This window comes from Acinonyx jubatus, chromosome C1 (assembly GCF_027475565.1).
Source record: "Acinonyx jubatus isolate Ajub_Pintada_27869175 chromosome C1, VMU_Ajub_asm_v1.0, whole genome shotgun sequence".
Lineage (NCBI taxonomy): Eukaryota > Metazoa > Chordata > Mammalia > Carnivora > Felidae > Acinonyx > Acinonyx jubatus.
Window position 1 is genome coordinate 80,936,501 of NC_069381.1, and position 23,258 is coordinate 80,959,758.

Genomic DNA, 23,258 nt, shown 5'->3' on the forward strand with positions numbered 1-23,258 from the left:
GCGCGTGCAAAAAGAAGCTAGGCCGCCCTGCTCCACCGCAGCAGGCCTGGGCCCACAGGGCGGAGGGCGGAGGGCCCCAGGCGCGCGACCGCGAGGAGGAAGAGGCGGCGGCGACGGCGCCCACTCCCCCTCGTCCCCGCGCCCCGCCGCTCGCCTCCCGCAGCCGGGCGCCGGCGCGCTCGGCTCTTTCCGCCGCCGCCGCTGCCGCGCGCTGCCCCGTGCGCTCCGACACCTTCGGCAATTTCCGTCGGGCCCTGGCCGCCATTTTCTAGCCGCTTGTGTGTCTCGCTGGCTGCGTGGCTCGGTTCTTGTGAGCGAAGCTTTGTCCGGTTCGGCAATGGACGGGTATGTAATGGGGCCGGGAAGGAAGTGTGTGAGAGGGGATTTGGACCCTCCTTCGGCCCGGTTCGGGGTCGGCCAGAAACCCTCCGGCGGCCCCTCCCAGGGCTGGGCTGCCGTTACCCAACCCCCGCCCCATCGCACACACCCCTCCCTTCGCTTCCCCCGGCGGGCTCTGGTCGAGAAAATGAGAAGAAAGCGGGCTCGTAGACTGGAGAGGCATTGGGGCGATGGCGGGGGCGACGACCCCGGAGAGGGAGCGGGCACGGACTTGGCGGCGGGGGATGGGGTGGGAACCCCAGAACGTCTGGCCCGTCCCTGCCCCCTCTAGGAGCCATTTCGATCCGTAACCTGGGACCCGAACCCTGGGTAGCCGCGCCTGTGGGAGCGAATGTTGTGGCCAAAGAGAGAGGCCTGTGTGGGGGTTGTTAGGGGATGGGAGAAAGGCGTCTGTGTGCACCCCAGCCGTCCTCCACCTGCCCGGCCTCGCCCGGCGGGCCCAGGCTGGGGGAGATGCCGGTGGCGGGAGCTCGGGGGAAAGCTAAGTGGGAGCCGCTGGGGAAGGGGGGGGGGGCGGGGAGGGCGTGCGGCGGCGGGAGGAAGGGGGAAGGCAGATGTCATACTCCTTTGTTTTCACTTGAGTCTGGTAGTGGGGGCGGGAGACCGAAAAAAATGCCTTTTTGTGGGGGCCTAAACGTTCAAGGCTTGGCAAAAGGGCCCAGAAATTAAATCATCTGAAAAACCCAAGTGTTTGTGGTCGGCATCAGTCACATGGGCAAAGGCCAACAGCCATGGCAGAAACAAGAGCAGATAGTCAACACAGGGCCATTTTTTTTAGCCACTTTGACCGGTTTCGGGAAAAACAAAAAGCCAGAACCGTGCTGCATCTTTGAGAGCCCTAGTGCAGATAGAATGCTGAGTGAGGTGAGGGCAAGGGCTTTGGGAAACGACCGGGACCGGGGTCTCCCTGGTACTTAATGCTCTACATCTGAAAAGACTCTTAATGATTTAATTGTTGGAAAGGAGGCACCCTTGAGGGCGAAAAGAGAGCTGTATTGGGCCCATTTGGGGGTATAAAAACGAATCATTTAAAAAGTACATCTATTAGAATCAGTGGCAGTATATGGAGAGTCCTGTAAGATATGAGTTTATTTTAATTAAGTGTTTGGAGTTCGGTGTTTTTAAAAGATATTAAGGGAAGACCATATCAAAGTGAACAAAGTCACCAAACTTAAGTTGTCCGAGAGGTTATCTAGAGATAATTTTCCACATGAAATCTAGATCTAAAGAAGTTTGCTATTTCCCCAGGTTAACATGAAAATTGACGGCAAAAGTTGGCACTGGAATTCATGTTTTCTGATTCTGTCAGGATAACTAAAGAATTGTTTGAAGTTTTAAACTATTAATCTAAGTATACTAGCTTTGTGGAAATGGCATTATAGTTTCTTCGGGTTTTGTTCTTTTTGGTATTTAATAGGTTATTAAAAAATACCAGGAGTTTAGTGATTTCATCTTAAGTTTGAAAGCAATTTTTAGAAAACTGAGTTTAAAATAGTACAAAGAATTGTCACTGACCATCTGTGTATCTGTTTTCCATTTGCATGGTTAGTGGAAGATTTATGAATGGTTAACTACCCTAAAGTTTTAGAGACCAACAGTGATCATTAAAAGAATAAGAGGTTGAAACTATTTTTTTTTTCTTTACAGAATTGTCACTGAGGTTGCAGTTGGCGTCAAGGTAGGAAAAAATTGTTTGCAACTAATGAAAACAGAATGGCTGAATCTACTATTACCATCAATGGAAATTTTTAAGTTAGCTTTTGAAAGTTAGAGTTAACAAAACCCAAGTGTAAAGTGTTTCATTTAATTTTAAAAGTTGGATTATATAATTTACAATCTAAATAGACAAAACTAAGTTTTTCTAGAAAGTCTGTGAGAACATTCTAAACTAGGTATGAATGGTGTTCAGGGAATGAAAAATGCTTTCAGACATGACTTGTGAATATAAAAATGATATCCCAATTTTCTGAGGGGAAGTTATGGTTTTAAGTGGGCAGATAAGTGATTTGACATAAATCATATAATTTTATTAATCTAAGTGTTTTTTAACTTTTGATTATGAAGACTAAAATGTGTCAGTAGTGAGCCACATTAGAAATCAGTTATCTTGATCTTTAAAACAAGCGAAACTTGTTTCAGTAATTAGCTTCAAATTAGAGTCAGAAGTTAAGAGCTGGTTTGTCTTTCTGTTAAAGGAAAATAGCTGTTATGGTACAGATCATTTGGAATCTTTCCCTCGCTTTTTGGCCAGGAAAACTACTCCTTTAGACCTTAGTTCTAATACTTAGGCCTTTGATTTCCTTGAATCGTTGCACATTTTAACAGCATAATATGTTAAAATTTTTGTTTGCAAACCTGTCTGCCATGTTTGGGCATGGTCCTTGTCTTCTGTCTTTTTAATTTTTCAAGCCTGGCACAACATACTCCAAACCTGATATACAAATACTTGTTGGATGCAGTAACATTTCCCCCTTTCAAATGTGAGTAGTCTTGAGAGGCTGTGTACTTAGTATAGTGATGGTGACTGTTCACAGTATTTTTTGTGATAGTCTTTAGAATACTTTAGGGAATATTTTGTATTTCCTTGCTTATTTTCTGTCCTCTGCCCTGTAGTACACTGGATACTTTTCCGTGCTTTAAATTTTTTTTTAATGTTTTATTTATTTTTGAGAGAGAGAGGGAGGGAGACAGAGCACCATTGGAGTGTGGGGCAGAGAGAGAGAGAGAGAGAGACAGACAGACAGACAGACAGACAATCTAAAGCAGGCTCCAGGCTCTGAGCTGTCAGCACAGAGCCTAACACGGGACTTGAACCTATGAACTATGAGATCATGACCTGAGCCTGAGGTTATGACCTGAGTAAAAGTTGGATGCTTAACCAACTAAGCCATCCAGGCTCCCCACTTATCATGCTTTAATATTTAGGCTTATTTGTTGAGTTTCTACTATGTACATTGGGGGGGAAAGAGCTTTTTCTGGGGAAGGCATTTTTATTTGGCAGTGTTATTTTGTAAGTTGAGGTAGTTGCAGGATTTGAAATTGGGAATAGCTGAAGAGTGCAAGATGTAAAATGTATAGTTAGGTATCCTGTGGAATTTTGTAAAAGAATGAATAACCCAAGTCTGAGTTGTTCACTGTCAGTGGGTGAGGAGAGAAGGAATTCAGACAGGAGCCACCATGAGTAGGCCCAGAGATAGGAGGAGACTCAGGATTGGATGTCCAGGTATGGTTTATTGGTTCTACCAGTTTCTGTATTAGTGGTTTGAGGAGAAAAAAATGGAAAATGATGTAAAAATAATTGCCAACCATTTTTTTTATCCTTTGTTTAATATAAATTTTGAATAACCGAAGTTTTGTTTTATGAACTTTTCTGAGGCAGTGGTTAAGAATTTTTGCTTTGGAGTCATGCATATGTACAAGTAGTTAAGTTCTCATTGTATATATATTTCTATGTGCCCTTAAAAAAATTCAAAGTGGAAGGTATGTCTCCCCAAATCCCAGTCCTGTTTCTCAGGTGTAGGTAATTATGTTAAATTTTTCTTGGTGCTTTTTTTTCCTCTGAGGTGTTACCATTTTGTATATTATCAAACATTAGCATCCTTGCTTACTTACACAGATGGATTCATAACACATGTACTGGCCCACATCTTGCCTTTTAAAAACATAACTTTATTGAGATTCAATTTGATACAAAATAAACTGGACATAATTTAAGTATACAGCATCTATGAGACCATTATCACAATCAAGATAATGAACATATCATTTTGCCCTTTTGTAACCCTTCCTTCTCTGCCTTTCTTTCTCCAACCAGTGATCTGCTTTCTGTCACTATAGGTTGTTGGCATTTTATAGAATTTTAAATGAATCCGTATGTACTTCCCTTTTATTTGGTCTTATTTCACTGTGATTATTTTGAAATTTACCCGTGTTGTCTGTCAATAGTCCATTCCTTTTTATTGCTTACTAGTATTACATTTTATGGATATACAGCAATTTATCATTCAACTCTTGATGGACATTTGGTTTTTTTCCAGTTTTTGACTATTGTAAATAAAGCTGTGAACATTCCTGTAAAAGTCTTTGTGTGAACTTTTCGTTTGTCTTGGGGAAATACCTTTGATGGGAATGGTTAGATCATATGATACACATATGTTCTTAACTTTTTAAGAAACTGCAGACTATTTTCCAAAGTGGTTGTATCATTTTACATTGCCACCAATAGGGTATGAGATTTCCAGTCCTTCTGCATCCTTTCCAATGCTTGTCTTTCTGATTCTAGACATTCTAGAGGGGGTGAAGTGGTAATCTTGTGGTTTTAATTTGCATTTCATTAATGTCTGTTATGTTAAATATCTTTTCATGTGTTTTCTTTTGCCAGCTGCATATCATCTTTGTTGAAGTATCTCTTGAGATTGCCTGCCCACTTTTTAAATTGGGTTACTATTGAGTTTTGAGAAGCCTTCATTCTGGTTATAAGTCCTTTATCAGATATGTGGTTCATAGATTTTTTTTTTTTTTTTTGCCATTTGTAATTTCATTCTCTCAGTAGTGTCTTTTAAAGAACAGCAATTTTTAATTCTGATGACCTTTACCATTTTTGTCTTATGGCTTGTGCTTTTCATGTCTTGTCTAAGCCATCTTTGCCTAACCCAAGGTCACAAAGATTTTTTTCCTTTGATTTGTAATAGAAGTTTTATAGTTTTGGGTTTTGCATTTGAGTTTTTTTTTTTCTTTCTTTTCTTTTTTTAATATGGTGCATTTCTTTTTTGGGGGGTATGGAGTTAAACTTTTTCCAGCACTGTTGAAAAGGCTGTCTTTTGTTCATTGAATTGCTTTGCACCTTTGTCAAAAATCAGCTATCTGTATGAGTGGTTCTATTTCTGTACTGTATCCTTTTCCATTGACCCATTTTTGTCCATGTAGATGCCAAAAACATACTGTCTTAATTACTGTGACTTTATGTTAAGGCTTGACATCAAGCAATCATGGTTTTCTTTATTTTTTTTTTAAAGTTGTTTTGGCTCTTCTATGTCCTTCATGTTTTTATAGGAGTCAGTTTCTACAGAAAAGCTTGCTGGGATTTTATTGGAAGTAACTTGAATGTAAAAAGCAATTTGAGGTAAATTGACATCATGACAATGTTGAAGTTTCCCACTCATGAACACAATTTATCCATTTACTTAGATCTTCTTTAATTTCTTTTAGCAGTGTTTAGGTTTTTTAAAATTTATTTTGAGAGTGAGAGTGCACATGTGTGCAGGAATGAGGGAGGGGCAGAGGGAAGGGGGGAGAGAGAATCCCAAGCAGGCTCTGTACTGACAGAAGCCCGATGCAGGGCTCGAACCCACAAACCGTGAGATCATGATCTGAGCCGAAATCAGGCACTGGATGCTTAACCCACTGAGCCACCCAGGCGCCCCAGCAGTGTTTAGTTTTCATTGTACAGTTTTTGTACATTTTTGTCAGATTTATTCCTATTTCAGTGTTTTTTGGTGCTGTTATAAATGGTATTTTTAAAATCTCAGTTTCTAGTTAGTAGTGGAGAAAAATACAAATATTTTGTGTATTGTTCTTGTATTATTCACTCTTGCCAAACTCACTTGTTAAGATATAATAGTTTTTTTTGTAGACGCTATCAGGTTTTCTACATAGACCGTCTTACTTTTTCCTTTCCTATCTGGATGCCGTTTTTTTTCCTGTGGTATCTTAGTACAGTGCTGAATAGAAGTGATGATATTAGGGTGAACACCTAAATGCTATTCTTTCTTAAATGTTTGGGCAGTTCACCAGTGAAGTTGTGTGGGCCTGATGTTGTTTTCTTTGTGGAGGTTTTAAATGACACATTTAGTTTATTTAATAGATCCAGGACTACTCAGGTTATCTATTTCTTCTTAAGTGAACTTTGGTGATTTGTGCCTTCCGTGTGAATTAGTCCATTTCATCCAAGTTACTGAGTGTATTTGCATAGAGTTGTTTATGATAATTACCTTTTTATACTGTTGATGTCTGTAGAATCTGTAGTGCTGTCACTTTTTTCATTCCTGATATTGATCATTTGTGTCTTTTCTCTTTTTTTCATTGTCAGTCTAGCTAGAGATTATTGATTTTATTAGTCTCCGAAAATCAGCTTTTGGTTTCATTGAGTTTTCTATTTCCTATTTTATTGATAACTACTGTTTTAATTTTCTTCTGCTTTGCATTTAGTTCTTTTTCAACTTAGTTATGTTGAAGCTGGTATTGTTGACGTGATACTTTTCTAACATAGAGGTTTAGTGCTATATATTTTCCTTTTTTTATTTAATTAAAATTTTGGAGAGACAGAGCGTGAGCAGGGGAGGGGCAGAGAGAGGGAGACACAGAATCTGAAGCAGGCTCCAGGTTTTGAGCTGTTAGCACAGCTGGGCTTGAACTTGTGAACTGAAAGATCATGACCTGAGCCAAAGTCGGACGCTTCACTGACTAAGCCATCGAGGTGCCCCTATATATTGCCCTCCTAAGTACGGCTTTCGTGGCCTCTCTCAGATTTTTTTTTTTTTAAGTTTATTCATTTCGAGAGAAAGAGAGAGAACTCCAGGCAGGCTCTGCACTGTCAGTGCGGAGCCGGATGCGGAGCTGGAACTTGGGAACTGTGAAATCATGACCTGAGCTGAAATCAAGAGATGCATACTTAACTGACTGAGCTACCCAAGCTGAGTTACCTAAGCACCCCTGCATCTCTCTAATTTTGACATGCATACTTTTTATTCAGTTCAAAATGCATTGTAATACATTTTTCTGCCCCATGTGTTATGAGAAGTATGTTATTTATTTAATTGCCAAATATTATGAGTGTTCCATAGATCTTTGTTACTTTTCTCGTTTAATTTTTTTTTTCGTTTGTTTTTGAGAGAGCTAGAGCCCTCGCGCACTCGTGCACACGTGCACACGCACGTGGGAGAGGGGCAGAGAGGGAGACACACTCTGAAACAGGCTCCAAGCTCCAAGTTGTCAGCACAGAACCTGATACGGGGCTTGAATCCATGAACTGTGAGATAATGACCTGGGCCGAAGTTGGGTGCTTAACCTACAGATGCCCCAATGTGTCTATTATTTTAATTCAATTCCATTGTGGCTAAAGAACATATTGTAAGACTTGAATCTTTGTAAATTTGTTGAGACTTGTTTTATGATCCAAATATCATATATCTTAAGTTTTATGGGCACTTGATAGAGATGTGTATTCTGCTCTTGGGTAGTGTTTTATAAATGTCATTTGTTTATTGATAATGTTGTTGAAGTGATCTCTGTCTTTGATTTTCTGTGTATTGTGCTATCACATTGAGAGAAGGATATTGAAATTTCCTCTTTTACCTGTGCATGTCTAAGTTTCTCCTTGCAGTTCCAGTTTTTATTTATTTATTTATTTATTTATTTATTTATTTATTTATGTTTTTTAAGTTTATGATTAGTACATGAATGTTTAGGATTACTATGTCTTCTTTGTGCATTGACTCCTTTTTTATTATGTAGTGACCATTTTATTCTTGGTAATACTCTTTGCTTTAAAATCTACTTTTATGATATAGCCATTCTGGCTTTCTTTTGAATAGGGTTCACATGGTATATCTTTTTCCATTCTTTTACTTTCAACCTATTTGTGTCCTTAGATTTAAAATGTGTTTTTTGTAGATAGCATAAAGTTGGAATTCCATTTTTACATCCAACTTACACTCTCTTGTTTTGACTAATAAGATTAGTTTTAAAACTACTACTTTGCTGTTTTTCTGTTTGTGCTTTGTGTTCTTTGTTCCCTTTTTCTGCTATCTTTTGGATGGATACTGTTTTAATTCCATTATATCTCTTGTTAACTGATTAGCTTATAACTCTGGTTATATTGGTGGCTGGTTTTAGGAGTTGTATCATACATCTCTAACTTACAGTCTTCCTTCAAGACTTATTTCTTCTCTCTTGGCCTCTGTACTATTGGTATCATATATTTTACTTTTGTATATGTTACAAGTCATATATTATTTGTTGAAACAGCCAATTATCTTTTAAATACTACTTAAACAATAAGAAAAATATTTTCTATATTACGCACAACACAGTTGTGTGCATGCATTGAATATTCGGGGGGATTTTCCACAGATTCCCAGAGCTGCCTCTGTGCAACTCTCTTTGGTACTTTGCTGCAGAAACCCTACTTGCTTTGGTCTCCATGGATTCATGTCCTCTTAGGGAGTTTTGAAGTTTGGCCATTTTCTCCACCTGGGCTGTGCCATGGCCTGGTCTTTCAAGATAGTAAGCTGGGGCAATCATGGACTGACCTTACTTGTTTTCTGAATTTCAGGGATCATTGTCCATCATTGTCTGGTTCTTGAAAACCATTGTTACACATGTCTTGTGTAATTTTTTTTTTTTTTTTTTTTTTTTTTTTTTAAGTTTCAGTGGGAAACTCGTGCATATTACACCGTCTTGCCTGGAAGTACAAGTCCACCTACTTTTTCCTTTTTTCAAAAAAAATTACATAATGTGGTCTGTAGTTCTAGATCTGCCTCATTCTTTGTTATATGGCTACACCACAATGTCGTTTCTATGTTGATGACATAGTTTGATTCTAGTTTGCAGTTAAAGAGTATGTGGAAATATTTACAATGGAAGTAAAAATCCTGTGTCAAATGAAATTTACAGTTTAAAAGTTTATGAAAACCAGAATGCCAAAAGGATTCTTTCCACAACTATGTATGGGAATGCCTGTTTCTCCACACCCTTATTAATTCTGGGTTTTGAACAATTTAGAGTATCACCTAATTTTAGGCTAAAAAATTGTTTTACAATTTATATTTTGAAATGGGTGATATTTTGAGAATTTGACTTTATATATCTTGTCTTGTGAACTGCCTTTTTGTATACCTGACCTATTTTAATGATCATCTTTGTTACATTTCTGTGTAAAATTCATTTCCTGTACACATTGTAGGTACATTTTCTTACAGATTATTACTTTGAATTTCTTCATGTAGTGTTGGACATATAGATTTATTTGTATTATTAAGGAGTATAGTTTTTTTTTTATTTGATCTTAATGTTTTTAGCTTCAGGTCCTTTACTTTTTAGATGAGATTATAATAGTTTTGAAGATTCAATGTGATTATGCATAAAAAGTATTTTTCATAAACCAGGTCCTTAGTTAATATTAACTGATTTGCACTACATATAGAATATCTGAATTTTATAACTTTAGGGTTTGTTGAAATTTCATTTTTCATTACCCTTATAAATTTGATGTAGCTACTCAGTTGATTTTAGACTTCTTTTTGGTTAGCTTAGTGAGAGTATAAAAAGAAATATGTGAGTTTTTTTTAAAGATTTTTTAAAAAATTTATTTATTTATTCTGAGTGGGGGCAGAAAGAGAGGGAGAGAGAATTCTTAGCAGGCTCCACACTCAGCACAGAGTCTGGCAAGGGGCTTAATCTCATGATCAGGAGATCACGATCTGAGCTGAAATCACAAGTTGGGTGCTTAACCAACTGAGCCACCCAGGCGCCTCAGAAATTTGTGAATTTTTAATGAACAGATTTGTTGCATTTCTGTAAAATGGTTTTTTTGTTCTTTGTAATTTGTAATTAACTTCATGGTTTCATTTCTATACTCTTAACCATTTTGCCACTGAAATCGCAGTATAATCGGCCTTTTACTGAGGAAAACAGAAATGAATGAAGTGATTGCACAGTAATTCAAGATTATACTCCTTGTGGTAAAATGTTAACTTTTTGGATGGATATTTTAAACAGTGAAATTGGTGCTAGCTCTCATACTAAATTAACTACTAAATGAAGCCTTTAAAACTGGACAATAGAGGACATATTTGTTAAAATAAGTTATTAGCATTTTCCATGTTGGATCTCACTGGTATTTAGAAAGCACTGTTTGTAAATTGCTGAACTTAACTGTTTGAGATGTGAATTCACCAACATGGGCTTTTTAGATAATTGCAATGAAATAATGCTAGATGTTACTTTTTGTAACGATTGAATATAACTGGTTGTTTATAGTAAGTATGTTATTAAAAACTTCTGTTTGGGCTTTTAGAGTGTGATTTTTCTTAAAATGCTACATATGCATGCTTAGGTGTTTATATTTGAATTGCAAGTTACAGACATTTATAGTGTGTCTACAAAATGCCAACACTGTTAACTGGCAATTCAGAAACACTGAGAATATGTGCTCTTTGAGGGTAGAGGTAGGGACCTTATTTGTTTTATTGCTCTTCCATCATCAGTAGTATGTGTTAAGTAGTACATACACACTAAATATTTAACAACTCCTAATGGGTCTGGCTTCAGTATGCTTATCATCTCAAGCCACTTACCAGTGAAAAGGTAAACATCAATTTTATTTCATAACATTCTTCCTTTTTGCTGGAGATCCAAAAGAGCTGTGTCTTCTAGGACCTCATCTGGTTAAAGAGATAACACAAGGTTTAAGCAAGTGCCTATGGCTGTTATAAAAGAGATTAGTCTGGTTTGGTAGGATCAGAGTAGACCTCACGAAAGTAGTGAGTTGTGACCTGTACATTAAAAATAGTTGGGGAGAGGAGGTGAGTAGTGTATGTTGAGGGAATGACATGGCCAGAGTTGTGTTGATGGGCTGGCACAAATTGAGAACCACTGAATAGCTTTTGTGTCAGTAGATTTGTATATGAATTTGAGAGAAAGATGGCACATAGGTTGTAGAAGGTCTCAAGTGCAGGTTATGAAATCTGTACTTCATCTGGTAGGCACTATTCTGCAAATACTGGTAAGTTCCCATATGTAAAAAGTAGCTCATTATTATCCTCTTGTTAGAATTTGGAGAATTAACTCCAAGAAGACTGGCTTTGGTATTACGTGGGGTGCTATAAATTAGAATCATGAGTCTCTATAAATTTAGAATTTAAACTCTTATGTGGTCTCTTTGTGTTGCTAAAGTGTAATATTTAGTTTTGGACATACTGCATTAGGGGCTTAAGGTGGTTAAGTAATATTTTTACTTTAGAAGTGGTAAAAGTATCACAGAAACTTATCATGAAAGATGTGTTTTTGAGCAATGATTTTTTTATACCTATTGTGAAATTTGAACATAGAAAAAGACCTGATAGTTATGAACCACTATTTGTCACTTAGTCCCAATAATCAATAAACCATTGCTAGAATTTGTGATATTCACTGTACTTTTCTCCTATGTTATTTAAAAAAAATTTTTTTTTATGTTTATTCATTTTTGAAAGACAGAGAGAAAGAGCACAAGCAGGGGTGGGGCGGAGAGAAAGGGGGACACAGAAACTGAAACAGGCTCCAGGCTCTGAGCTGTCAGCACAGAGCCCGACGTGGGGCTCGAACTCACGAACTGCGAGATCATGACCTGAGCCGAAGTCGGATGCTTAACTGACTGAGCCTCCCAGGCGCCCCTCTTCTATGTTATTTTGAGATGAGTAGCAGATACAGTATTTTACTTGTAATGTTTTGGTGTGTCTCATAAAGATAAGAATTTTTTTTTTTTTTTATCTAACCAGAATACTGTTAAGGACAGAAAAAAAAACATTCCTTAATGTTATCAAGTGCCAAATTAATGTTAAAATTTTTAATTTTGGGGGTGCCTGGGTGGCTCAGTCAGTTGAGCATCCGACTTTAGCTTAGGTCATGATCTCATGGTCTGTGAGTTCGAGTCATGTGTCCGGTTCTGTGCTGACAGCTCAGAGCCTGAGGTCTGCTTCTGATTCTGTGGATCCCCCTCTCTCTGCCCCTCCACCTCTTGTGCTCTGTGTCTCTCTCTCAAAAACTAAATAAAAACATAAAAAGAAAATTGAATAAAAAAACATTTTAATTGTCTCATAAACGTCAAAGTATTTGTTACAGGGTTTTTTGTTGGTTTTTTTTTTTGTTTGTTTTTTTTGGTGAGAAGGAGAGATCAGGATGAAACAAGATGAGCAAATTCAATAGGTTGATAAGCCTTTTTTTAGTTTTTTTTTAATCTGCATGTTATCCTTTCGTGAAGTTTGTTTTTTTTAACATTGCATTTTATTAAACATTTTTTTCCATGTTTTATTTTATTTTTGAGAGAGAGAGAGACAGAGAGAGACAGAGAGGGAGCAGGGGAGGGACAAAGAATCTGAATCAGGCTTCAGGCTCTGAGCTATCAGTACAGAGCGCTGCACAGAGCCTGATGCGGGGCTGGAAATCACAGGCAGTAATATCATGACCTGAGATGAAGTCGGATGCTTAACCAGCTAAGCCACCCAGGCGTCTCATTGCATTTTATTTTTGAAGAAAACTTGTTGATTCCACAGAATTGCCCCCCGAGTCTGCATCTACTAATTGTTTTCTGATGTTACAATTTAAAATGTTCATGTATCTGTCAATTGGTGTTGGATCTATCATATTCTTTTTGTTTTTGGTAATATTTTATAAGTGGTGGTATGTTTTTACATTAGAAGACATATTTGATTTTTGTGTGTGTCTGTAATGTTATTCCCAATAATATTTCTTAAAATAACTTCTTTCACCTTTTTTGTGTTCATCATTGTCTGGTCAGCATAGTTCAGTAGACATCTGTTATCAGTATTCTTAAAGGATATGTAAAAGAAATGTATCTTAAAGTTCACTTAAAATTTATATGATGGAAAGACAGTATTAAAGTTCAAGTTAAATTGTAGTTATTGATGGTAGACAAGAATTTTTTAGTGGAGGTCTTGTCAAGAGTATGTGATTTAGAATTTGCTAGCAGGCTAGAGTATGGCCTCTCTATAACATTGAAGGTAATCTCTGAGCTTTAGTTTAACAAATTTTTAAATGGTCTTAATAGGACTTACCTCAAAAGTTGTTTTGGAGATTAAATGAAATAACATGTAAGATTTAGCACAGAATGGCACATAAGTGCTCAAATGAGGATCATGGTTGTTACTGTAGCTCTTTACTCTGTACACCTCTGATTTGGGAGGAACACCACAGTGGACTCCAGATATGAACTTTTTTAACTGGCTGTTAGAGACAAAATTTTTTCTTTAAAAATTAAAATTAAAATTTTTAAAAAGTTTATTTATTTTTGAGAGAGAGTGTATGCACACATGTGCCAGGTAGGGGAGGGGCAGAGAGAGAGGGAGATGAGGATCTGAAGCCAGCTCCCCGCTGACAGCAGAGTCTCTGATGCAGGCTCAAACTCATGAGCCACAAGATCATTATCTGAGCTGAAGTCAAATGCTTAACTGACTGAACCACACTGGTGCCCCCAAATTAAATTTTTTATTGAAGTATAGTTGACATACATAGTATTAGTTTCAGGTGTACATAATTTTTTTCAATAGCTTACTAATTTTTTTTAGTAATCTCTGTAATCTCAAGTAATCTTTAGTAATCTCAAGACCCTGAAATCAAAGGAGTCGCATGCTTTTCCAAGCTGAGCCAGCCAGGTATCCCCTCAAGTGTACATAAGTTTTTTTGTTTTTGTTTTTTTTAACATTTATTTATCTTTGAGAGAGAGAGAGCATGAACAGGGGAGGGTCAGAGGAAGAGGGAGACACAGAATCTGAAACAGGCTCCAGGCTCTGAGCTGTCAGCACAGAGCCCGACGCGGGGCTCGAACCCACAGACTGCGAGATCATGACCTGAGCCGAAGTTGGACGCTTAACCGACTGAGCCACCCAGGCGCCCCTGTACATAAGTTTTTAAGAGAGCTTTGAGTCCAGGTTAAAAATAGCTGGGCAGATAACCCTACAGAGAGAATTAGTAAATTAAAACATAAAAATTACTCAGAATTTAACACAGAGCAACAAAAAAGCAGAGGTTAAAAGAGGAAAGGAAGAGAAATTCTAATAACAAATTATCTAGACTACCAGATTGCAGGGAAGTGGAATATGAAAGTTTAAAAACCTTCTAATTTACCAAAATTGATGAGCTTCATGAATTCTTAGATTTAGGAAGCACAAGAAAACCTAGCCACATCACAGTGAAAGAGCAAGCCATTAGACACACGGAAGAGCTTTAAAGCAGCCATAGAAAAACCCGATTTCCCAAGAAGGAGTAACAACTGTAAAGATACAATATGCTTCTTCAGCAACATGGGGGTCCAGAAGATGGTGAAATAGTATCTTCAAGGTGTTGAATGAAAATAACTACCTACCTGTTATTTTGTAGTCCGCTAAATTATCACTTAAAGAGAAGAACAAAATAGTTATTTCAGAAACCCCTTTTCCCTTCACCCTCCCCCAAAAAAGGCAATTGAGGAAATTTATCAACAGACTCAGTGAAGAATTTCTAGAGTTTATGCTGTAGGAAGAAAGCTGATGACTCCAGAAAGGAGGTTTGGGGTAGGTAACGTAAGGTTAACCAAGAAGTTGGTAGGCCTGTGGGTAAATATAATTATTGACAGTATGAGAAAGTGATAGCAGTGATTGTTTGATTTGGGGTTTAAAAAGTTGAACTAAAAATATTATAACAACGTGTAAGAGAGTAGTTGAGCAACTGATGTTTAAGTTCTGATGCTTCTAATATTGTTTTGAGCTATGGTGTCCATTATAGTAGCCACTAGTCATACGTAGTCATTGAGCACTTGACATATGGCTAGTCTAAATTGATCTCCAGTTGTAAAATGTACATAAACTTCCAAGACTTAGTATGATAAAAAAAATGTAATTTTATATTTATTACATGTTAGTATTATTTTGTGTTCAATAAAATTGTGTTTTTTGTCTTTTAAAAATATGGTTATTAGAACATTTAAAAGATCGTCTTACATTATAAGATCATCCTATATGCTCATCTTACATTTCTTTTGGACTGTACCAGTCTGGAGGGTGGAAATTTTAAGACTAAAGTGAATCAGATAAATTTGTATTTTAAAATTGTAAGGGTCAACACAGTAAACATAGGGATAGAATATATAACTTCTAAAATAATTGGAGAATGGGGGTGACTAAAATTAAAGACATTTAATCCAAAAGAATTCAGGGGGGAAAAAAGTAAAAAAGGTCACAAAGTGAACTCATTTTAATGGTGTTAGGAAAGGTTCATTGGAGGGTTCCTTTCAGCCTTTAAATGTAGAATTTTGAAGGTATGCAGTTGGACTTAATTTAACCCTCATTATCTCCCAAAGTCTCCATTTTCAAATACCATCACATTGGGAATTACAATTTGAATGTATGAATTTTGGTGGTCATTAACATTCAGTTCGTTGCATCCTATATTTCCCTCCACTTCCACCCCAGGTAACCACTATCTTTTTGGTGTTTGCCATTCCTGTGAATGTCTGTACTTTCCCTGTGTGTGTTATTTATGTTTTGTGTCATAAGCAATATATGGTTTTGTTCTACATGTTTAAACTATGTATATGTGCCACATGCTGCTTGTATTCTCTAACTTGTTCTTTTTGTTCAATGTTATTATTTTTTAATTTTTTAACATTTGTTTACTTTTGAGAGCACAAACAGGGGAGGGGCAGAGAGAGAGGGAGAAACAGAATCTGAAGCAGGCTCCAGGTTCTGAGCTGTCAGCACAGAACCTGATGCAGGGCTCGAACTGTGACTGTGAGATAGGTCATGACCTGAGCCAAAGTCAGACGCTTAACCAACTGAGCCACCCAGGTCCCCATTTTTGTTTTTTTTAACCCAGGTTTACACGTGGCTCTAATTCATTTTCATTGCCATATGGTATATGATTATGTGAATGTACCTTACCCTACTGACAAATATCGAGGTTGTTTCTAGTTTTTTCATGTTATAAATTACTGCTGTGACTATTCTTGTGCATGCATTAATAAATGCCACTATTCAGGTTTCTCTGGAAGTGGAATTGCTGGATTATATTGTGTGTCTGTTTGCAAGTTGATATTGACATGTTGCATTCCTAAATGGTTGTGCTAATTTATACTTTACTAGCAATGTATGAGGATTCTTGTTTCTGTACGTCTTCTCTGATAATTGGCGTTGGAATTTTTAATTGTCAGACTGAGGAACATGTGAATAGATCTCTTGTTTTAGTTTGAATTTCCTGAGAATGGATACATTTTCTTATTTATAGGCCATTCTTGTTAAATACCTGTTCATGGATATAGTCTATCCACTTTCTTTTTAATGTAGTTTTTATCCTTTTTTTAAATTGTTTCCTAGGAGTTTTATACATTATGGGTCCTAAAGCCATGTTACTTACATACATTAACTCCTGTCTGTGGCTTGTGTTTTGTTTTTTTTTTTTTTATTGAATAGAATTTGGAAATTTTAATGTCACATTTATGTTTTAGTTCTAAGAAATTTTTCTTTAACTCAAGATCTTATATATAGTGGTTTTTATCATGAAAGTTTTGAAATTTTGGTTTTCACATTTAGGGCCTCAGTCTACCTGGAATTTAACTTTAGTATATGATAAAGGTTTAATGATTTTTTCCCCCCTTATGAATAACCCATTTAGTACCAACTTAATTGAATAGTTCATGTTTTTTCCCCACTGATCTGCAGTGTCAGCTGTCAGATTTCCATAGATGGATGGAACTGTTTCTGGGCTATCTGTTCTGTTTCATTGTTTGTCTGTCCTGTACCAGTACCACAGTGTCTTAATTTAGTGTAGCGTCACAGTAAGTCTTGGAACCTTGTAGAGTGAATTTCACAACTTTGTTCTTCAAAATTGTCTTGGCACTTTCTTTACCATGTGTATTTTAAGATCAGTCGGCTGAGTTCCATGAAGACTTTTTGGTTTTGATTAAATTGCACTAAGTTTGGGGAGCTTGACTGGTTCAGTCGGTTAAGCATCTGACTCTTGATTCGGCTCAGGTCATGATCTCATGGTTCGTGAGATGGAGCCCTGTGCAAGGCTCTGCACTGACTGCACAGCGTGCTTGGGATTCTCTTTCTGCCCCTCCCCTGCTCCCGTGCATGCTCTCCCTCTGTCTCTCAAACATTTAAAGAAGTTTATAGGATAATTGTAATACTATATTTACATTATCAATAAAATAAGATGGCAGTGCTTGAGCTCAAAGGTAGGAAACTGTAACATTTGAAAAATTTACCTTTCTTCCCCATAATATTTTCTGCAATTATAGAGGTTATGCTTAATGCGTTAGCCAAAAAGGAAAGTAAATTAAATCACCAGTGATTTTACCAAAGTTAATCAGCACTGTATGTACTTCCCATCATTTCCTCTATATATTGCAAAGATTTTAAGCAGCCTATATATAAAGGGTGAGGAAAGAGGGACACGTCTTTGATAAATAATTCAATTTCTTCCAAAGTTACTAGTTTATTTACTGCTTTCTTAGAAAATTATATTTTACTGGGTTTCAGATATCTCAGAATTCTATAGCATTTTTAAATTCCTTTTTATTGCTAATTTTGATCATTTGTATTCTGTTTATTTCTCTTGTCAGAGACCTTATTTTACTGGTCTGTAAAAAGAATCAGCTTTTCTTTTTTTTTTTTTTTTGTTTCTGTAATTGATTAATCTGTGCTTTTATCCTTATTTTTCTGCCTCACATGAAATTTATTTTATTGTCTTTTAGTCCACTTGAGATCCTGAACTCATTGACTTTCTTGTTTAAAAATGGATTCAGGGGGCGCTTAGTCTGTTGAGCGTACGATTTTGGCTCAGGTCATGATCTCACGGTTCATGAGTTCAAGCCCTATGTCAGGCTCTGTGTTGACAGCTCAGAACCTGGAACCTGCTTCAGATTCTGTGTCTCCTCTCTTTGCCCCTTCTCTGCGTGCGTGCTCTGTCTCTAAACTAAATAAACATTAAAAAATTTTTTTTCTCAGACTGTCTTATAGTACTGTACTCACCCTTGTGATGAAATAATGGCTATGCGAGGAGATGAAGTGAGGTGAATGACATAGGTGCATTGTGATGTAGGATGAGGATGCTCTTGACCTTCTGACAATACCTCAGAAGAAGGATCATCTACTTCCAGGCTATGGTTGGCCATGAGTAACTGAAATTATAGGTAAGGGGGGACAACTGTATATGACTTGAAAATATTTTCTCCCATTCTGTAGGTCCTCAGATTGCCTTTGGTGTCAAATCCAAAATATCATTGCCTAGACTCTTGTTAAGGAGCTTAGCACCTATGTTTTCTTTGAGTTTTATACTTTCAGATCTTATATTCAAGTATTTAATTCATTTTGAGTTAGTTTTTGTGTATAGTTTGAGATAGTAGTCTAGTTTCATTCTTTTTATATGTGGCTGTTCAGTTTTCCCAGCACCATTTATTGAAGAGACTGTTTCCCCATTGTATATTTTTGGCTCCTTTGTCATAAATTAATTGACCATATATGTGTGTGTGTGTATGTATGTATGGTTGCATTTCTTTTCTATTGATATATGTATCTAGTTTTTAGGCCAGTACCATCGTGTTTTGATTACTAGTTTGAAATCAGGGAGTGTGATGCCTTCAGCTTTGTTCTTCTTTATCAAGATTGCTTTAACTCTTCAGGGTCCTTTGTGGTTCTGTACAAATAGTAGGATTGTGTGTTCTATTTCTGTGAAAAATGCTGTTGGAATTTTGTTTTTTTTTTTAATTTTTTTTTCAACGTTTTTTATTTATTTTTGGGACAGAGAGAGACAGAGCATGAATGGGGGAGGGGCAGAGAGAGAGGGAGACACGGAATCGGAAACAGGCTCCAGGCTCCGAGCCATCAGCCCAGAGCCTGACGCGGGGCTGGAACTCAAGGACCCGCGAGATCGTGACCTGGCTGAAGTCGGACGCTCAACTGACTGCGCCACCCAGGCGCCCCGCTGTTGGTATTTTGATAGGGATTGCATTGAATTTGTAGATTGCTTTGGGTAGTATGAACATTTTAATGATACTGATTTTTTTCCAAACCAGGAGCACAGAATGTCTTTCCATTTATTTGTGTCAATTTTTTTCCCTTTTTAAATTTTTTTAAAACTTCATTATTAAACTTTCAAGATACATAAAAAGTAGTGTGAATGGTAATGGTACAGTAATACACAAATCCTTCCTGTTGGAGAATATTAAAGTAAATCTCAGAGATCATTTCATGTCCTCACTAAATACTTTATCTTGTGTCTCTAACATAATAATCTCCTAAGGATGATATTGATACCATTATTATACCTTAATAAAATTTAAAATAATTTCTTAATATCTAATTTCCAGCAGTAAGAATTTTCCATTTGCCTCAGAAATGTCTTGGCGCCTGGGTGGCTCATTCAGTTAAGTGTCTGACTTTGGCTCAGGTCATGATCGCACAGTTTGTGGGTTTGAGCCCCGTGTCAGGCTCTGCGCAGACAGCTCAGAACCTAGAACCTGCTTCAGATTCTGTGTCTCCCTCTCTCTCTCTGCCCCTTTCCTGCTTGTGCTGTCTCTCTGAATAAATAAACATTTAAAAAAAAATGTCTTTTTTTCCTCTTTCAAATCAGGATCCAAGGAAAGTCAGTATGCTGGTTTGGTTAATGTCTTTTAAGTCTCTATAAAGATAACTATGAATCAGTTTACCTTCCATTCCCTTTATTGCTTCTTCTTTTATTGCTTATTAGAGAAACTGGGTCACCTATTCTGTACGGTTTTCCACTTTGTTGATTTTGGTGATTATACTTCCATGTCATTGTTTTACATGTTCCTCATGTCCTATTTCCTGAGGTGAGGCTTGATCAGATTCAGGTTTAATTTTTAGCAGGAATATTTTGTAGATGCACTGTGTGTTTTTCCTGTTGTATCACACCAGGAGGAACATATCTCATTATCTTTTTGTGACGTTAACATTTATCAGGAGGTTCAGGTTTGGTTAGCATGATGTATCCAGTATAGTGCTCCCATTATCCTTTCATACCTTCTTGATTTTATTAGTTAATAATTGCAGTTTCGTTGGGTATTGCAAAAATGGTGATCCACTCCTCCCCCCGCCCCCGCCTATTTTAGATTTTTCTGTTAACTTTTTACGTCAGTATTTTGTCATACTGGAATTCCCTTTTTATAAGAAAACAGGCTTCTACATTTATTTCCCAGTCTTATTGCAATGATCATTCTTTAAGAAGTCTTTAATTTTTCATTTCGAGCTATTGAGAGCTTATAACACCAGTAGCTATGATACTTACTTGCTTGAAGTATCATTTCTTGTTCTAGATCTTAGCCATTTCTTTAAAAAAAATCCTGGTTTCTTTGGGTGAGTAGTGGTCCTTAAGAGACCACAGTAACGTGGGTGCAAAGGTGCTAATTGCTGTTAGGTGGTCATTACTTCAAAGCCCTTTTAGTGAACAGAGCTAGCAAATAATTTGGAGACATAATATTGTGAGCTCATTTGTTATTTCCAATTTAACTTTACAGTTTTTACTTTTCTGATTTTATATTTCTACCTCTTGTATAAATTGAATAATTTTGCTTGCTAACATTAAAATTGTAATATATGTACATATATATACACTAGTTAAAAAGGAACATCAGTATTACACTGACATTATAATTACTGAATACAGTTTAAACTTTCTTTGCAGTTATTTTTGTCCTTATAGTATAAAAACAGAATATCAAAGTTTATTGAAAGAATTCTGTGTGTGGTTCTACTACCAAGCTGATAGGTTTCATGTTTTCATTTGGTTTTGATTTTTAGGGATTTTTTTCCCCCTAACATTTTTGGCTAAATTTTCCCAAATCAAAAGTAAAATAAACTACATTTATAGAAGTCTGGTTAATACTTCCTGTCCACTCTCCTTTGCTTTGTCTATCCCATTATAGGTGTCATTTTCATCAATTTTTGGCTTATCCTTCTTTAGTGTAATGTAAACAAATGTGAATTGCTTCCTACATTCTCCTTCCCATCACCCTAGAGAGAGTGACAGTGTATACAGGTTATAACAGCTACAACTTCCTTTTTAATGATAAGTTTATCCTGGAGATCACTCCATGGCTGTACAGGGAAATTTTTGTCTTTTTTTTTTTTTTTGTACTGCTGTATAGAAAATATATGAGTGCCTCCATTCCCGATAGCTTGTTGAATAGAGTATATTGTTTAGTGATTGGGGTTTTGCCAGTCTGATAAATGAGGTGGCACCTAAATGTAGTATTAATTTGAATTTGTTTTTTTCTATGATCAGGGTTAAACAGCTTTTCATATTAATCTTTTGCCCAGTTTTTTAAATGGGGTAACTAGTCTTTCTAAAATTTTATAATCGTCTGCATTTGAAGTTTATATTCTCATTTTGATCCAAGTTATATAGGAATTATTTCAAAATTTCATCTGATTAAAACATTGAATTTTCAGAGTGCTGCCTGGGTAGCTCAGCTGGTTAAGTGTCTGACTCTTTGATTTCAGCTCAGGTCATGATCTCAGGGTCCGGAGATCAAGCCTCTTTCTGCCCCTTACCCACTGTATCTCTCTCTATTTAAAAAAAAAAAAAAAAAAAAAAGTAAAATAAAACAATTGAATTTTGTTCAATTTTTTTCCCCTCAAAATATCTTATTCTGTTTGAGCAAATATGGTTTGCACAATTTCTTCTTTATGGAATTTATTGAGTTACTCATTACATAGATTATGATCTGCTTTTGAGACTTTCACAGGTATTTAAATACAAGGATGAATTGCACATAACTGAAACATATCAGTTGGAGAATTTAAAAAACCGTAGTATACTAATATACTAGAATGCTACGAAGCTGTTGATAAAATGAACTAGATTAGTAGCGTTGATCTTTTTTTAAAAAAATCTCTAAGCTGTTTTATTAAATGAAAGGAGAATGGTGTTAAGCAGCAGGTATGGTGTGATTCTGTTTTGTATGAATATTAAAAATGTAGATATATATACATTTTTGGAAAGGAATTGTATTGAATTTAAGGACAAATTTTGGACTGTGGAGAACTTTACGTTTGCATCATTTTGGACTTGAAGTTTCTAAATTAATATTTGGAATTAATTAATATGGAATGTTTTCAGTGCTGTTTTATATGCTTATGTGTTCCTTTTAATATCCCTCTACCCTGCTATGAGTAGTGACTGCCCAGAATTATTTTATCTTTTTCATATTTTGTCATGTAAATGACAAAAATGTATTGTTTTATATTTTTAGTTTTGTGAAAATGGTATGCCTATTTTCTGTTTCTCTCACTTGTGTTTTACTTTAACAGTGTTTTTAATTATTAGTCATGCTTTTGTATATAGTTATGTAGTAACTCTTTGCAATGTAGTATTCATCTGTTAAAATACCCTGATCTATCTCTTTTCTTGTTGGAATTCCTCTGGGTCATTTACTGTTTTTGACTTTAAGAATAATGCTGCTCTGAACATATTTGTACTACTTGGTTCATGTGTGCAAAAGTTTTTGAGGGTACATATCTAAGGACAAGTATTGCTAGGATGTACAGTGTGTTAAACTTCATAAGGTAGTACAGATTATTTGTCGGTGTTTTGCTCCAGTTAATGTTAACAGTAGTATACAAGAGTTCTTACTGTTTCAGATTCTCATCAGCACTTGGTCAAGTGTTAAATTCCTTGGTTTTTGCCATCTTGGTATGTAATAATTTCTTTGGTCTTTCTTTATATTTCCCTAATTATTAATGAGGCGTTACATCTTTATTTTCTCCCGACATATTTATGGTCATTAGTGTTTCTTTTGTGAAATTTTATGAAATATCTATTTATGTCTTTGTCTAATAAAAATTTGAATTTAACCAACTTTATAGTTTTTTATGTATTGCTATTGATTCTGTTATTTATGTTACTCATATCATTTCCTAGTTTGTAGATTTCCTTTTCACTTAATACTGTGTTTTGATGAATAAAAACTGCTAATTTTAATGTATAGAGTTTTAATATGGCCATGAATTCCCATTGCCATCATAATTAAAATTATTTATGTGTTCTTTTTCCACTATTTGAATCTTTGCCTTGTTCTTATTGATATC

The 23,258-nt window shown here is 36.4% G+C and overlaps 1 protein-coding gene across 7 annotated transcripts in view; it reads left to right on the top strand.

Annotated features, from left to right (window-relative positions):
- Positions 1–243: 243 nt before the first annotated feature.
- The window catches only part of PTBP2 (polypyrimidine tract binding protein 2), an 81,326-nt gene continuing 58,311 nt past the window's right edge, over positions 244–23,258 (top strand). For 4 of the 7 annotated variants that reach the window (XM_027058526.2, XM_027058527.2, XM_027058528.2 and 1 more), the window contains exons 1-2: positions 244–345; positions 2,047–2,077. In XM_027058526.2, the coding sequence (XP_026914327.1) occupies positions 338–345; positions 2,047–2,077 (39 nt within the window). In that variant the 5' untranslated portion in view covers positions 244–337. Of the gene's footprint in view, positions 346–582; positions 709–982; positions 1,264–2,046; positions 2,078–14,259; positions 18,344–23,258 lie in introns of those variants that run through there. The other 3 variants (XM_027058530.2, XM_053214502.1, XM_027058531.2) reach the window with 3 other exon arrangements.